The sequence below is a fragment of the Acinonyx jubatus genome, chromosome A2, assembly GCF_027475565.1.
Source record: "Acinonyx jubatus isolate Ajub_Pintada_27869175 chromosome A2, VMU_Ajub_asm_v1.0, whole genome shotgun sequence".
In the NCBI taxonomy this organism is placed as follows: Eukaryota; Metazoa; Chordata; class Mammalia; order Carnivora; family Felidae; genus Acinonyx; species Acinonyx jubatus.
The window spans coordinates 22,790,687-22,803,745 of record NC_069383.1 but is presented as its reverse complement, the minus strand read 5'-3'; the positions used below and the strand labels follow the sequence as shown (position 1 = coordinate 22,803,745).

The 13,059-nt window shown below is 38.0% G+C and overlaps 1 protein-coding gene across 5 annotated transcripts in view; it reads left to right on the top strand.

The window, feature by feature from the left end:
- Positions 1–13,059, top strand: part of KLHDC10 (kelch domain containing 10) — a 69,055-nt gene that overhangs the window by 40,014 nt on the left and 15,982 nt on the right. For all 5 annotated transcript variants that reach the window (XM_027075468.2, XM_027075469.2, XM_053218084.1 and 2 more), the window contains 7 exons: positions 3,506–3,727; positions 5,693–5,847; positions 7,021–7,169; positions 8,857–8,941; positions 10,008–10,074; positions 10,605–10,652; positions 12,715–12,854. In XM_027075468.2, coding sequence (XP_026931269.1) covers positions 3,506–3,727; positions 5,693–5,847; positions 7,021–7,169; positions 8,857–8,941; positions 10,008–10,074; positions 10,605–10,652; positions 12,715–12,854 — 866 coding nt within the window. The remainder of the gene's footprint in view (positions 1–3,505; positions 3,728–5,692; positions 5,848–7,020; positions 7,170–8,856; positions 8,942–10,007; positions 10,075–10,604; positions 10,653–12,714; positions 12,855–13,059) is intronic.

Sequence of the window (13,059 nt, the reverse complement as noted above, 5' to 3'; positions counted from 1 at the left end):
GAGGCAATGCATTGTGTAGCCACGGTTTTCTGGAGAAGTTGATATTTTAGGAATTGTATTTCAGATCTTAAATAAAATTTGTTTCTAAATTTCAAAGCAATAAATAAAAATAAAAATGTAAAAGGCAGGCAACATTAATTTTAATAATACTTTTATTTAACTCAGGATATAAAAAATTTTTCAACATGTATTCAATACGAAAATTTGTAATTTTACATTCATTTTTGGATATTAAGTCTTTGAAATCCAGTGGGCATTTTACATTTAGAACATATCTCAGTTTGGACCATCCTCATTTCAACATTAATGTTGGTTAATTAATTGATTGATTTAATTAATGCTCAACATTAATATATGACTAGTGGCTACTGCATTGGACAGTGTAGGACTAGCCTTTACAAGCTCTAAAGGACAGAAATGGTTATGGTATCTCCATTCTCTTTCGCTGTATCCCCAGCATCTTACACAGTACCTGGTACATAGCAAGTATCTGATAAGATTTTTGGCTTAATGAACGAGTGGATAAATCTAAAACTGTCTTTTCACTAACTCCTCAACCTTTAATACATTTGAGTTATAGTTGTCACAAAAATAGTTGTCAATAAACTTATAATGGAGTATCTGCTGTACAGCCATTTAGAGAAAATCCTAGAATAGACTGTATGTTCTTTCTGTCCAAAAGCAGTTTTAAAAAATTGTCTGTTGACTGTAGGTAATAAAATGAGTGACGTTATAGAGATTCTTAGAGTTCCCATCTGCTGACCACAGCAATTCTGTTTTTTCTTTAAATTTGCCTCACTAATTTTTATTTATTTATATATTTTAAAAATATACATATTTTCAATAAATATTTATTTTTAATAAATACTATTTATTTTTGAGACAGAGAGAGAGAACAAGCAGGGGAGGGGCAGAGACAGAAGGGAACAGAGGACCTGAGGCTGGCTCTGTGCCGACAGCTGTGAGCCCAGTGTGGGGCTTGAACTCATGAACTGTGAGATCACGATCTGAGCCAAAGTCGGACTTCGGGCGACTGAGCCACCCAGGTGCCCCTAAACTTGTGTCACTAATTTTTAGAAACATTTATATTTTGAGAAGACCGTTGTATAACCCAACTCCTGCCCCCCAAATCGTATATCTCTTAAGTATAATTATATCAAAGTCCACTGAGAGCTGTACTGTTTTGAGCGTCCCTGTCATTGTTTACTCTGACTTAAAATCAGTGAAACTTCTAGTGCCTTAAATATCTCCAGCTGTTTTAGGTGTTAGAGGTAGTACAGAATAATTGTTATACATGACCTTTCCCCTTGAGGAGCTTATAACCTATTTGGAGGAGAAAAACATTAACAAAATGAGTAGAGAAGAATTAAATTTGTAAGTTTTTGTTTAGTGTTTTCTGTGTGCCTTAGGCTTGGTGCTAGAAAGATGAATACAAGTACATTTCTCTCTCTTCAAATAGCTTGCAGATACGTTGAAGATTCATATATAAACCAATAAACATTTTAGGGGCGCTGGGATGGCTCAGTCAGTTGTGCCTGACTTCAGGTCATGATTTCACAGTTCATGAGTTCGAGCCCCACGTCAAGCTCTGTGCTGACAGCTCGGAGCCTGGAGCCTGCTTCAGTTTCTGTGTCTCCCTCTCTCTCTGCCCCTCCCCTGCTCGGGCGTGTTCTGTCTCTCTCTCTCAAAAATAAATAAACATTAAAATAAAACTTTATTAATAAACATTTTAATAGCAGTATGAAAAATCTGTGAGGTACAAGAATAATATCCCCTTATGCAGATGAGGAAGCTGAGACTCAGTGAGGGTCAGTGACTTGCTCAAGGTAGCAGTTAGAAAAAAACCTGGATTCAAATCTGGATATTTGTAGGAGCCTTTGCTCTTTCTTCCACACCACACTTTCTGTATTTCAAGATTCCTAGAAAGAGAAATTGAGTTCTTCACTTGAGGTAAATCACGGCTCATGAGTCAATTTTCTAACTGATTCTAGATTGCCTAATATATTCATGTGTTTACATAATCTTATAGAAAGTGCGTATCCTATCATTTGAATTGTAGGGTGCTGAACTGTAAGGGCCCTAGGGTTTTATTGGTGAGAAAGCTGTAAGGGCTGGACTTGGAGGCATTTCCACAAGTAGGCATTGAAGGGTAGGAGGCCAGGCCAAGGTCTAAGGGAAGTACTCGCCTTTCCAAGCAGCGAGACAAACTTAAACAGGCAGGAGTGTGAGAGATCAGGACAAAGTTAGGTCATCAGAGGCCCTAAATCACTAGTTGAACACTCCGTACTTGAACAGGAAGGAACCGTCAAAGATTCTCAAGCAGGACTAACAGGTCGGAGTTGAGTGATTCGGTGATTCATGGTTCATTAGTTTTTTAGTTTCTCTTAGATCTGTGCAATTTCTTTTCAGTTCTTATTTAAAACTATACCTTAGGAAGTGGGATTTTGATTAAGAATATATATATATAAGGCTTATGTTAGGTTGATAATAAATGTTTATTTATATTACAGAAGTTTGTTAGGTGCCCAGCATCGTCCTAAATATTAATTAACATTATACTAGTGCCTATTCCTAATATAAGAAATTAGATAAGTCTTTAAGGTAACAGACAGCTATAGTAGCTTCTTATTCTATCCAATATGTTGTTTAAGCATCTTTGGTTCTATAGCTATGTAAGGGTTTGTGTAGACTGGTATAAACAATTGTAAGGATAATAGAAACAATATAAAATTTTAGGTTTTTTTTGCTCTAAAATAATCTTGAAGTCGTTTTTAGTGAACTAGGTGATATAATTTCAGAAATTACAGAAAGCTTCAGAAAGCTTTCAAATATCAATTGTAGAAATAGCTTTCCTTAGTGAAGCTCTTAATAGGGTGAAAGATGCTCTTTGAGATAAGTATAAGGATATTTTTTGTTGACTGCCATAATGTCTGGAGTGGGATTTAAATTCTAAATTTTGCTATAACTCTTTGAAAGCCAGTTTTCTCTTTAAGTGTGTAATTATATACTGTGGACAAATCATAGGTTTTATGTGTGTGTATTTTTATTTATACATGACTCATTCACATTTGTGATTATATTTATGTAGTTCTCTAATATTTTCAGTTTAATTTAGTTGGCCTGTGTTTTTGTTCTCCTCTAAGGAAATAAGAAAATTTGTCCTGTTAGCTTTTGGATTATTAAACCCCTCCTCCTTCTCTTGCAAATTTCAAGTTGTCAGCCATTTTCTTGAGTTTATAATGCTATTTTTCCTCCCTTGGAAAAAAATATTTTTACAGTTTCCAAAATCTGAAAGTAGTTGTATGAAATAGAAATGGAGACTAGCTCCTTAAAATTATCTTAAGTAGTATGCGCGAATGTATAAAATAACCTAAGCAAATAAAAAGTAAATCCACGTTATAAATCTTCCCCATCCCCTTTTAAAGCTAAAATGATTATGACCAAATTTTGTTTGTGTTTTTAATCTGCTTGGCCATCTGTGGAAGACTGTCCTCTTCTTTCCTAGGCCACAGACCTCCACCAGCACGAAGTGGACATCGTTGTGTGGCAGATAATACCAACCTCTATGTGTTTGGAGGTTATAACCCAGATTACGATGAATCTGGAGGGCCAGATAATGAAGACTATCCTCTCTTCAGGGAGCTTTGGAGGTATCATTTTGCTACAGGAGTATGGCACCAGATGGGCACAGATGGCTACATGCCCCGGGAATTGGCATCTATGTCACGTGAGTGCAAGCCGTCCTGAACTTTTGACTCTTTCATAATTAAGCAATGTCTGTGAGAACAGGTTTAGTGCCGTGTGTTTTTTGTTCGTAATTTATAATAATGCTGTAATATGATTAAACCCTGTTAATGGGTAGACTTTTCACTATGGTAATAATATAGCATGGTGATTCAGAATCACTTGGCAGTTGGATAGTCCTGAGTTTAAATCTAGCTGTGTACCATTTGCTTGCTTGATGAGTTTTAGCGTCAAGTTCCTTACCTGTAAACTGGGATTAGTGATATCTCAGTGGGTTCAGTATAAAGTTTCATATATATGTATGTATGCTAAGCACAATGTAGTAGAAGATCAACAGATGGGGCTTATAATGGCAATGATAGCTTCTGAACAAAGTACTTCACGTGTAGTATCTGTTTACCTAATGACATCTGTATAATGCACAAACTAGAATTACTTACTGCCATTGTACAAATGAGAAACTGAGTGGAAAGAGCGCAAGTATGTCCATCGACTGATAAATGGGTAAACAAGATGTGGTACACACACACACACACACACACACACACACACACACACACACAATGGAATATCACTCAGCCATCAAAAAGAATGAAATCTTGTCATTTGCAATGAAATGGATGGAGCTAGAGTATATTATACTAAATGAAATAAGTCAGAGAAAGACCGATACCATATGATTTCACTCATGTAGAATTTAGGAAGCAAAACAGATGAACATATGGGAAGCGGGGGAAAAGAGGGAAGCAAATCACAAGAGACTCCTAATGATAGAAAACAAACAGGGTTGATGGAGGGAGGTGAGTGGGGGGGGGGTGGACTAGATGGGTGATGGGTACTAAGGGCACTTGTTGAGATGAGCACTGGGTGTTATATATGAGTGATGAATCACTAAATCCTATTCCAAAACCAGTATTACACTATATGTTAACTAACTAGAATTTAAATCAAAATTTGGAAGGGAAAAAAAAAAGAGAAACTGAGGCTACAGAGATGCCCTAAGGAAATGGCTAAGAGTGCAGGCTCTGGAGTTAGATTGCCTGGAATTGAATCCTAGCTTGGCAAGATTCTTTTTGGGGAACGTTCAACAAGGTTAAACCACTCTCCACTTGTTTCATCAGCTATAAAAATGGAGAAGATAAGATTAGTTCCCACCTCATAGGGCTGTTGTGAGGATTAATTTGGAGATTAAATAACTTTCCTGAGGTCACATGGGAATTGAAACCTAGCTCTAGCTGGCTTCAGAGCCCATGCTGATTCTTATTCTGTATTAACTGAATAATTGATTTTAGAAAAGAAATGCCATTGAAATAATACAGTAGCACTATTTTGGGAGCATTTGTCATCAGAGAGAAAGAATGTGTGTGTGTGTGTGTGTGTGTGTGTGTGTGTGTGTGTGTGGCAGGAACAGAAGAGATCTAGAGAAGAACACCAAAGGTACCAGCAGGATATTGGTGTTTCTTTTTATCTGGTGGAGGATTAAGGTGACAGAAACCATAATTTAAAATGTAGAGATCATTCATTCCCCTGGCAAAAACAGAATGATCATTTTATCCCTTCATCCAGAGCCCTGCTGGGCCTTTGCTAAGACAAAGATAATACTTCATGTTCCTCTGCCTTACTGCGTACTTGAACCGCCTTGAGCGGCAGTGGTTCATGTCATTTAGTATTATTATCCACAGTATTTCATGAACTCCACAAATACACATTGAATACATGTCACACACCTAACAATGAGCTGGCTACATGACACAGTCCATAGAGTGTGAATTAAACCTTTTTCTGCAGTACTTTGTAGTAGTTAGATGTCAGTGGTTTGGGCTATCTTCTGAGAGCATTAAAGCAGGCTTTTTTTTTTCCCCCCAGTTTCTCAGTGATTCTGGGTTTATGTGGGAACATATTACAGGTAGCCAGTACGTAAATGGAATTTGTGCTTCTCCTTCCCCAGTTGTGCTGCATGGAAACAACCTGTTGGTATTCGGAGGTACAGGCATCCCATTTGGCGAGAGCAACGGCAATGATGTCCACGTGTGTAACGTGAAGTATAAGAGATGGGCTTTACTTAGCTGTCGTGGGAAGAAACCCAGTCGTATATATGGACAGGTACCAATCTGTGGCCAGTCACGGTGGATGTATTTCTGCAGATTTTTCTAGTTTGGGGGACAATGTCAGAATAATTATTTCCATGTTTTTAACAGAGAATAAATTCACTGGGGTTAATATTTGATTTTTCAGTTCTGATACGAAGTTGTAATTTATAAATCTGGTTGCTCGCCTTCTCCCTTCCTTTTTTTCCCTCACTCTTTGTTTCTAGTCCAATTGGGCATCGTGATCTAGATCTATACAGAAGTATTTTTCAGTGTCAGGACCCACCACATCCCCACCCCCACCTCCAGTGAGAGATTGGGCTCTACGTATGGTCTGCACGCTGCCACCTTTAGAACAATGCGATTCTGTGGAGAGCTTTCTAACCTAAGTAGTAGAGGAGGTGATCTCCGCACTTTGGTACAAGACTTTTATAAGACTGATCTGAGCTAAAACACAGATTATGTGGAGATGAGTTTCTAGTTACATTGCCGTGCTTCAAATCATAGGTTTGAAAAGTTATATCCAAAAAGATAGGGTGCGACCTACCAGCATCAGAGACCCTTTGAAAGTAATGGACTAAGCTTAAAACAGCTAAGCTTTGGCTTCTTGTTCAGCTGGCCAGCTTTCGTACTGGTAAATACCTTCCTTCTGAGCTATGTGTAGAGGCACACACTAGATAACTCTATCCCACCGCAGGAGGCATTTAAACTCTGATAACATGATCATAACAAAAGCTGAGCTTATGCTAAAGAAGAATCTGGTGGAAAATGTGAAGTTTTATGACTGCTAACTCTAGACATTTTACTTAAGGAGTTCTGGTGGCTTATTTTCATATCTGCTTCTTCTTCTTCGAGCAGTTTTCTTCATACTGCTTAGAAAGAGAAGCAGCTTTGCATGGAAATGCTAATGCCCCCGATGTATATACATTCTTGGGTTGGCTAAGACCCGTAAGGAACATCCAGTCCTCTTGCCTATCTAGGTAGGACTGCTTTCCAGTTGAGCAAAGCTCTGCCTTTCTAAAAGTAATCTCTGGGTTCTCTAAAATCTTTAATCCTTTAAACGTCTGATATGCTAGGTTAAAAAGTACAAAAGAATTTCATAAAGTCTGATTTTGGGGTATTTAGTAAGTTTACATTCTTTAACAAAGTGTTCATGAGTCAGTGGTGTTCACATTTCCTTGTTTCCCAGGCCATGGCGATCATCAATGGCTCCCTTTATGTTTTTGGAGGGACAACTGGCTATATTTATAGCACAGATCTGCACAAATTAGATCTCAATACCAGAGAGTGGACACAACTGAAACCAAACAACCTATCCTGTGATCTGCCAGAAGAGAGGTAAGGTTCTAGGATTAAAGCACATTTATTCATTCTTGCTGAGATTTGACTTTATTCAGAATATTGGTAATATGGTTTAAAGAAAATTCTTAAAGCCTGGTTAAAATAGCTAACTGGCTGGTAGATGCCAGCTCAGCATTAAAGAAAGGTCTTCTGGTTAAGGAGTGCTATTTCTCCATTAACTATAGATTTTTTTCCTCATGTTATTTTCTTTCATACCTCAGTTTTTCTGCATTAAGAAGATAGTAACGCTTTGAAGAAGAAACCAATGGTAGCAATTGTAATTAAATATCATGTTATAGACAAAACAATTACTTTCTAGTTACTTTTTTGATTTCCCTTCTTAACTAGCATATTAGGATTCTTTGGCTCATTTGCTCCCAGCTGCATACCCAGAAGAAGGCGCAGTGCCCGTGGCATCAGTTCCCATAGTAGTACTCAATGAATATTGATCGGATGGATGGATGGAAAGGAGGGGGGGAGGCCACTGATTTTAAGTGCCCTGTTAAGCACGCAAACATCACATGGTGCTCCTAGTTGCCTTCTAGGAACAGGTGTAGGCCTTTCACTTTTGTTTCCTGATAGGAGTTGCCTTTTAGCAGTAAGCTCTATGAAAAACTTAATTTCTTCCCCTCCTGTTTAAAAGTAAAGACAGTGGGGGCACGTGGCTGGCTCAGAAGAGCACACAAGTCTTGGTCTTAGGGCTGTGCGTACAAGCCCCATGTTGGGTGTAGTGATTACTTACATGAATAAACTTAAAAAAATACACATTAAATGCAAAGACAGTAAACATTTTTTTATTCACTCTGTTCGGATGAATGCAGTTAACTCTTTGTTTCCTTTAAACAAAATAGCATAGAGGTGCTAAGGAAGACTTTATCTTTTTTGCAGTATGTCAGTGGGCTGATGATTGTAGAACTACCGTGTGAGGACTTGGGAGGTGGACCGCTACTGGAGTAATTTTGATGTAACTTATTTTATCAGCACCAGGGCCTCAGGGAAAGGAGGAAATAGATTAAGTTTTCAAAGCATTTTCACATGGTTGCCTTCTTGAATCATTTTATGGACATATTATAAATTGTTTCAGCTTCTAGCTAGACTGCTTGGATGAAAGTTCTGGTAGGTGTTTCACATTATATTCACAGTTTTGAGTAGCATAATTTTTCTGATATCTTTGTATCTATTAAATAAGTATCTTCATTTAAAAGCGCATAGTCCTGGGTTTCTAATGAAATGTAGACAGATCACTTTAGAAAATCTGGAAAATACAGATAAGCAAAATGAAGAAAATAAAAAAACAAAACCTAAATCTAGGGATAACCAGGGTTAACATTTTGGATGTATCTCTGTAGTCATTTTCTGTGCGTATTTGTGTAACTATAAATTTTTAATGAGATTATAGCCTATCTGCTCTTACATGAGAGCATTTTTTTTTTTTAGTTAATGACACGAAAAGAAGTTTCCAATATATTAACCATCCTCTACACCTACTTTCTTATTGGATGCATACTAATCCATTTTATATATATTCTATAATTTGTTGAATCAATTCACTCTTGTTGACCACCTAGGTTATTTCTAATAACTTATTACTGTGAATAATTATCCAATAAAAATATCCTGTAGCTAAATCTTAGGTAGATAATTTTTCACTTTATTATAAATGGATTTTATTGTGTATTTTCAGATACAGACATGAAATTGCACATGATGGGCAGAGGATTTACATCTTGGGAGGTGGTACTTCCTGGACAGCTTATTCCTTAAACAAGGTATATTTAAAAATAATAATAATGAGAGAGAGAGAAGGATAGGAAGAGGCATGTTTCATACCAAGCAAGATAATTCTGTTACTGTAGATATTTAGATTTCTGGACAGGCTCTTCATTAACAGCTGTTGTGTGTTACCTGCTCTTCGTAACAGAAGGCCGAACTATGCCTCTGTTACACTTTCCAGTTGACAGTTGTAGTGATCACCCACTAAAAACACATGAAAATGAATCCTGGCACAAACTGGATGAGGAAAGAGACCAAAAGGAGGACACAGTAGCTTAAATGGAGAAACCGATGAGAACTGGAGCCACGTTGCTCAGAATGTCCCACAGAATGTCTCTCATCATCAGTGAGATGTCTAAAAAGAACAGTATTTTTAGGGCTCTGCGTCACTCACTTTAGAAAGCTGTACTCTGAAGGTTTTTATTCATCCATTCCTATGGCATTTCTAAATGCACATCTCCCAGGGAAAAATCTAGATTAGGCTACAGAGCTCCTGGTCTGCTTTGGAACCTTATTGATCTTTTTCAAGTTTTGTCAAAACTGCATTCTCATATTTTCTTATGAACAGTTGCTTTTTTCTGGTATAAAAAAAAATGATACACACGTTCATTGCGAAAAATGTGGTAGTTGTAGAATTCCAACTTTTTTACTTCGTTTTTTTTCTGTGATTTTAAAAAATTGGAGTCCTATATCTGCTAGTTTTCAACTGCTTCATTTAATGTTTTTTGCCTTAATATTAGTATTAGGGAAAATCAGAGAAAAGCAAAAGAAACGAAGACTTTTCAACCAAGAATACATGTTTATACAGGTTGTTGTTAAAAATTCAGTTTTCAGGGGTGCCTGGGTGGCTCAGTCAGTTAAGTGTCTGACTCTTCATTTCAGCTCAGGTCATGATCCCAGGGTTGTGGGATTGAGCCCCACATCAGGCTCTGCACTTAGCACAGAGCCTTCTTAAGATTCTCTCTCTCTCCCTTTGCCCCTCTCCTCCACTTACACACTCCTTCTCTAAAAAAATAAGCTAAAGTTATTTATGTGTGTGTATCTTCTCTTTTTCTCCCCAAGATCCATGCATACAACCTTGAAACGAATGCATGGGAGGAAATTGCCACAAAACCCCACGAAAAAATAGGTAAATTTAAATTATTGATTCATTTTTCTTTAATAACTATGCTTTGTATTTTTACTTATTTTAGAAGAGAAAAAGTGCTTTTTTTGAGTTATATGACAAGTATAATATCTGTTGTACTAGTATTATAACTTATTTTATCCCTTAGCCCAATTATGCTTCCTCCGCAATTGTGCAGAGACTTTTAATGGGGATTGTTGAGTTCTGTGGAAATAGGGAGATGTGGGTGGGTTAGGAAGCAGGCACTTTGAATCAAGGTCCACCTGTTTTTTGTGGGCATAAGGGCTTGGGAAGGCCATTAGTAACCCCGTTTTGTTCCCCTGGCACCTGAGCATTGTAGTTATGATGGGACTCCGATGGCTTTAATTTAATGTGAAAAAAGGAAGGGTTGGAGGGACTAAACAATGGTTGCTCAATGCAACAAAGGGATTGTTTTAAGTAAGTTATTCATAGGGTGTCTTTCACCGTGGCACATCACCGTTACTCTATTCTTTCTGTGGATAATGGGATATTCGTGTTCATGTGTTTGGCAGGTTTTCCTGCAGCCCGAAGATGTCACAGTTGCGTTCAAATAAAAAATGGTAAGTATTCTAAAGAACATTCTAGTTTCATTTTTGTAATCGTATGTACCAAGAATGTCTTCTTTTTTTTATGTTTATTTATTTATTTTGAGAGGGTGAGTGAGAGTGCGTGAGTGGGGGAGGGGCAGAGAGAAATGATGAGAGAGAGAGAAGAATCCCAAGCAAGCTCCATGCTGTCAGCACAGAGCCCGATGTGGGGTTCAATCTCATGAACCGTGAGATCGTGACCCCAGCCAGATTCAATATGCTCAACTGACTGAGCCACCCAGGTGGCTTTATTTCTTAATAATAGCTCCTTAAAGGGGGCATAACTTTGAGAAGAGTCTATTTCTCATAGTTTAAACTTAAAGGGAAACCCATAAAATTACGGTTTTCTCAGCAGTTTTCATCCAGTAACCTCGTGGGGTGTTTGGGTTCCCTCAGTTACCAGAGAACTCAAAAATTGGTGATAAATAAGCTTTTATTACACCACCTGACCTTTCAGCACCTCACCCCAACCAATGTCTGTGGCTGTGGTGGGTAACACTAATGATCTTGACATACAAAATGGACACCTTGGTGGACAAAGTATTAAAATTACAATAAGTCCTCCAGAGTGGTATTTTCTAAAGTTTATTCTGTGTTCTGTCAGATGCCAAATAGGACTCTTGGCTCATTCTTTGGCCGTATTACAACAGAGGCATTGTGTGGCTTCAGAAAGCAGCTGAGGCTACTTCATCCGAGTGTGATAAATGGACTCCTCTTTGGACAACCCTCCTGTCTTTTAATTTACAACTTCTTTGACCGTTTGGTATACCCCCTTCCATTTTTCCTGGGAGGAAGGTGTGTGTAAATGAATTTGATAGCCTGTATCCTTCCGGCAGTTTTGTTTGGATTTCACTAGGATCATGCTGCCATCTCTAGTACAGAGGTACATTTTATTAGGCTCCTGCTTTCTCGGTAGGATTTGTAGATAGTGGCGTTGTTCACCTTTGCCTCTGGAAGAAGCAAAGCTGTACCTTGCTTTGGAGCTGAACTTTTCTTGAATCTTAGGCCAAAATGTTTCCAGTGTATTTTGTAGTTTAATGAAGTATTGGCTTAACCCTCTTCTAGACCTGAATTAAGACATCTATTCATTTGATTTGTTGAGGCCAGGCAGTATACTAGTGGAGTTCAGCCTTAGTTTGGGGCATTTGGTATGAATGTTTATGTAGACTTTGTTACAAGTCGTCCAGTTATAACTGTCTAATTTTACAAAAACAAAGCAATGACAACGGTAAAAAAAAAAAAAAAAAAAGAAAGAAAGCAAGAAACACCTTTGATTTTGGAGAAGGTTTAAAGAACTTAAAAAACTGTTTAGATCCAATGGGGCTTCAAACTATCCTCTTTTGGCTAAAGAAAATTTGTAAGAACTACTTTTTCTGCCCCCAAATTGAACATTGCAGTGAATGTTTCTCCTCAGGTTAAATGTCTACATAGAAGACGTTTGTCTCTATGGGCAGATAGGTGTCCATCCTTTCTAGAGCATTATTTAAAAGAAGAATTTGTAAACTGGTGACCTGCAGTTATGTTTTGTCTGGCTCACATGTGTATGAAATTTTTTTGGATTAGAATCGAAGTGTTTCACTTAAAAAAAAAAAAATCCAGATTTCCAGCTTCTCTCATAAAAACAGATCTGGCCAACAGTTGCTGACCTTAAACTCTACATGGTATCAGTCAGCTGGTGCAGGGCATGTGCGCTCTTCTTATTTGTTTCCCTGGATCTCCTGTTTGTTTATTTTCCCTGGATCTTCTCATTCATTCACTTCCTGTGCCTACAGGTATTTGAATTTGAGGACCCAGACATGAGGCCTGCTTAGAGGCTTGCTGCATCCTTAGTCTTAGCAAAGATCCCAGCATAGTATCCATACTTTAGCAAGGGACAAGACAGCAGCAGGGGAGGACCACCCGGCTAGAGCCGTCTGTAGTGGGGGGGAATCCTCTGAACTTGTCCCCTGTCAGCCTGCCAGGTGATCTACAAAACACGCTGTGGCTGTGGCTCTTTTCTTTGGTGTGATCATGGGTCTCTCTCTCTTCTTGATAGATGTGTTTATTTGTGGGGGCTATAATGGAGAAGTGATCCTGGGAGACATCTGGAAGCTGAATCTGCAGACTTTTCAATGGGTGAAGCTCCCAGCTACCATGCCAGAGCCAGTTTATTTTCACTGTGCAGCTGTTACACCAGTAAGTTTTTGTTGTCATATCTTCCTTACATAGTTGCAGATGATAAATCTTTACAGTGATATTAGCGAGAAAAAAAGATTCTGATATTACCAACCTTGGATAAAGAATGTGTTTCTAAAACTTTCTTCTAGACAAAGCCAGCCCTTCTTCTGAGAAGAGGGGAGAAAAACCATCATACACAGTTTAAAAGAGCAGCAGAAATATA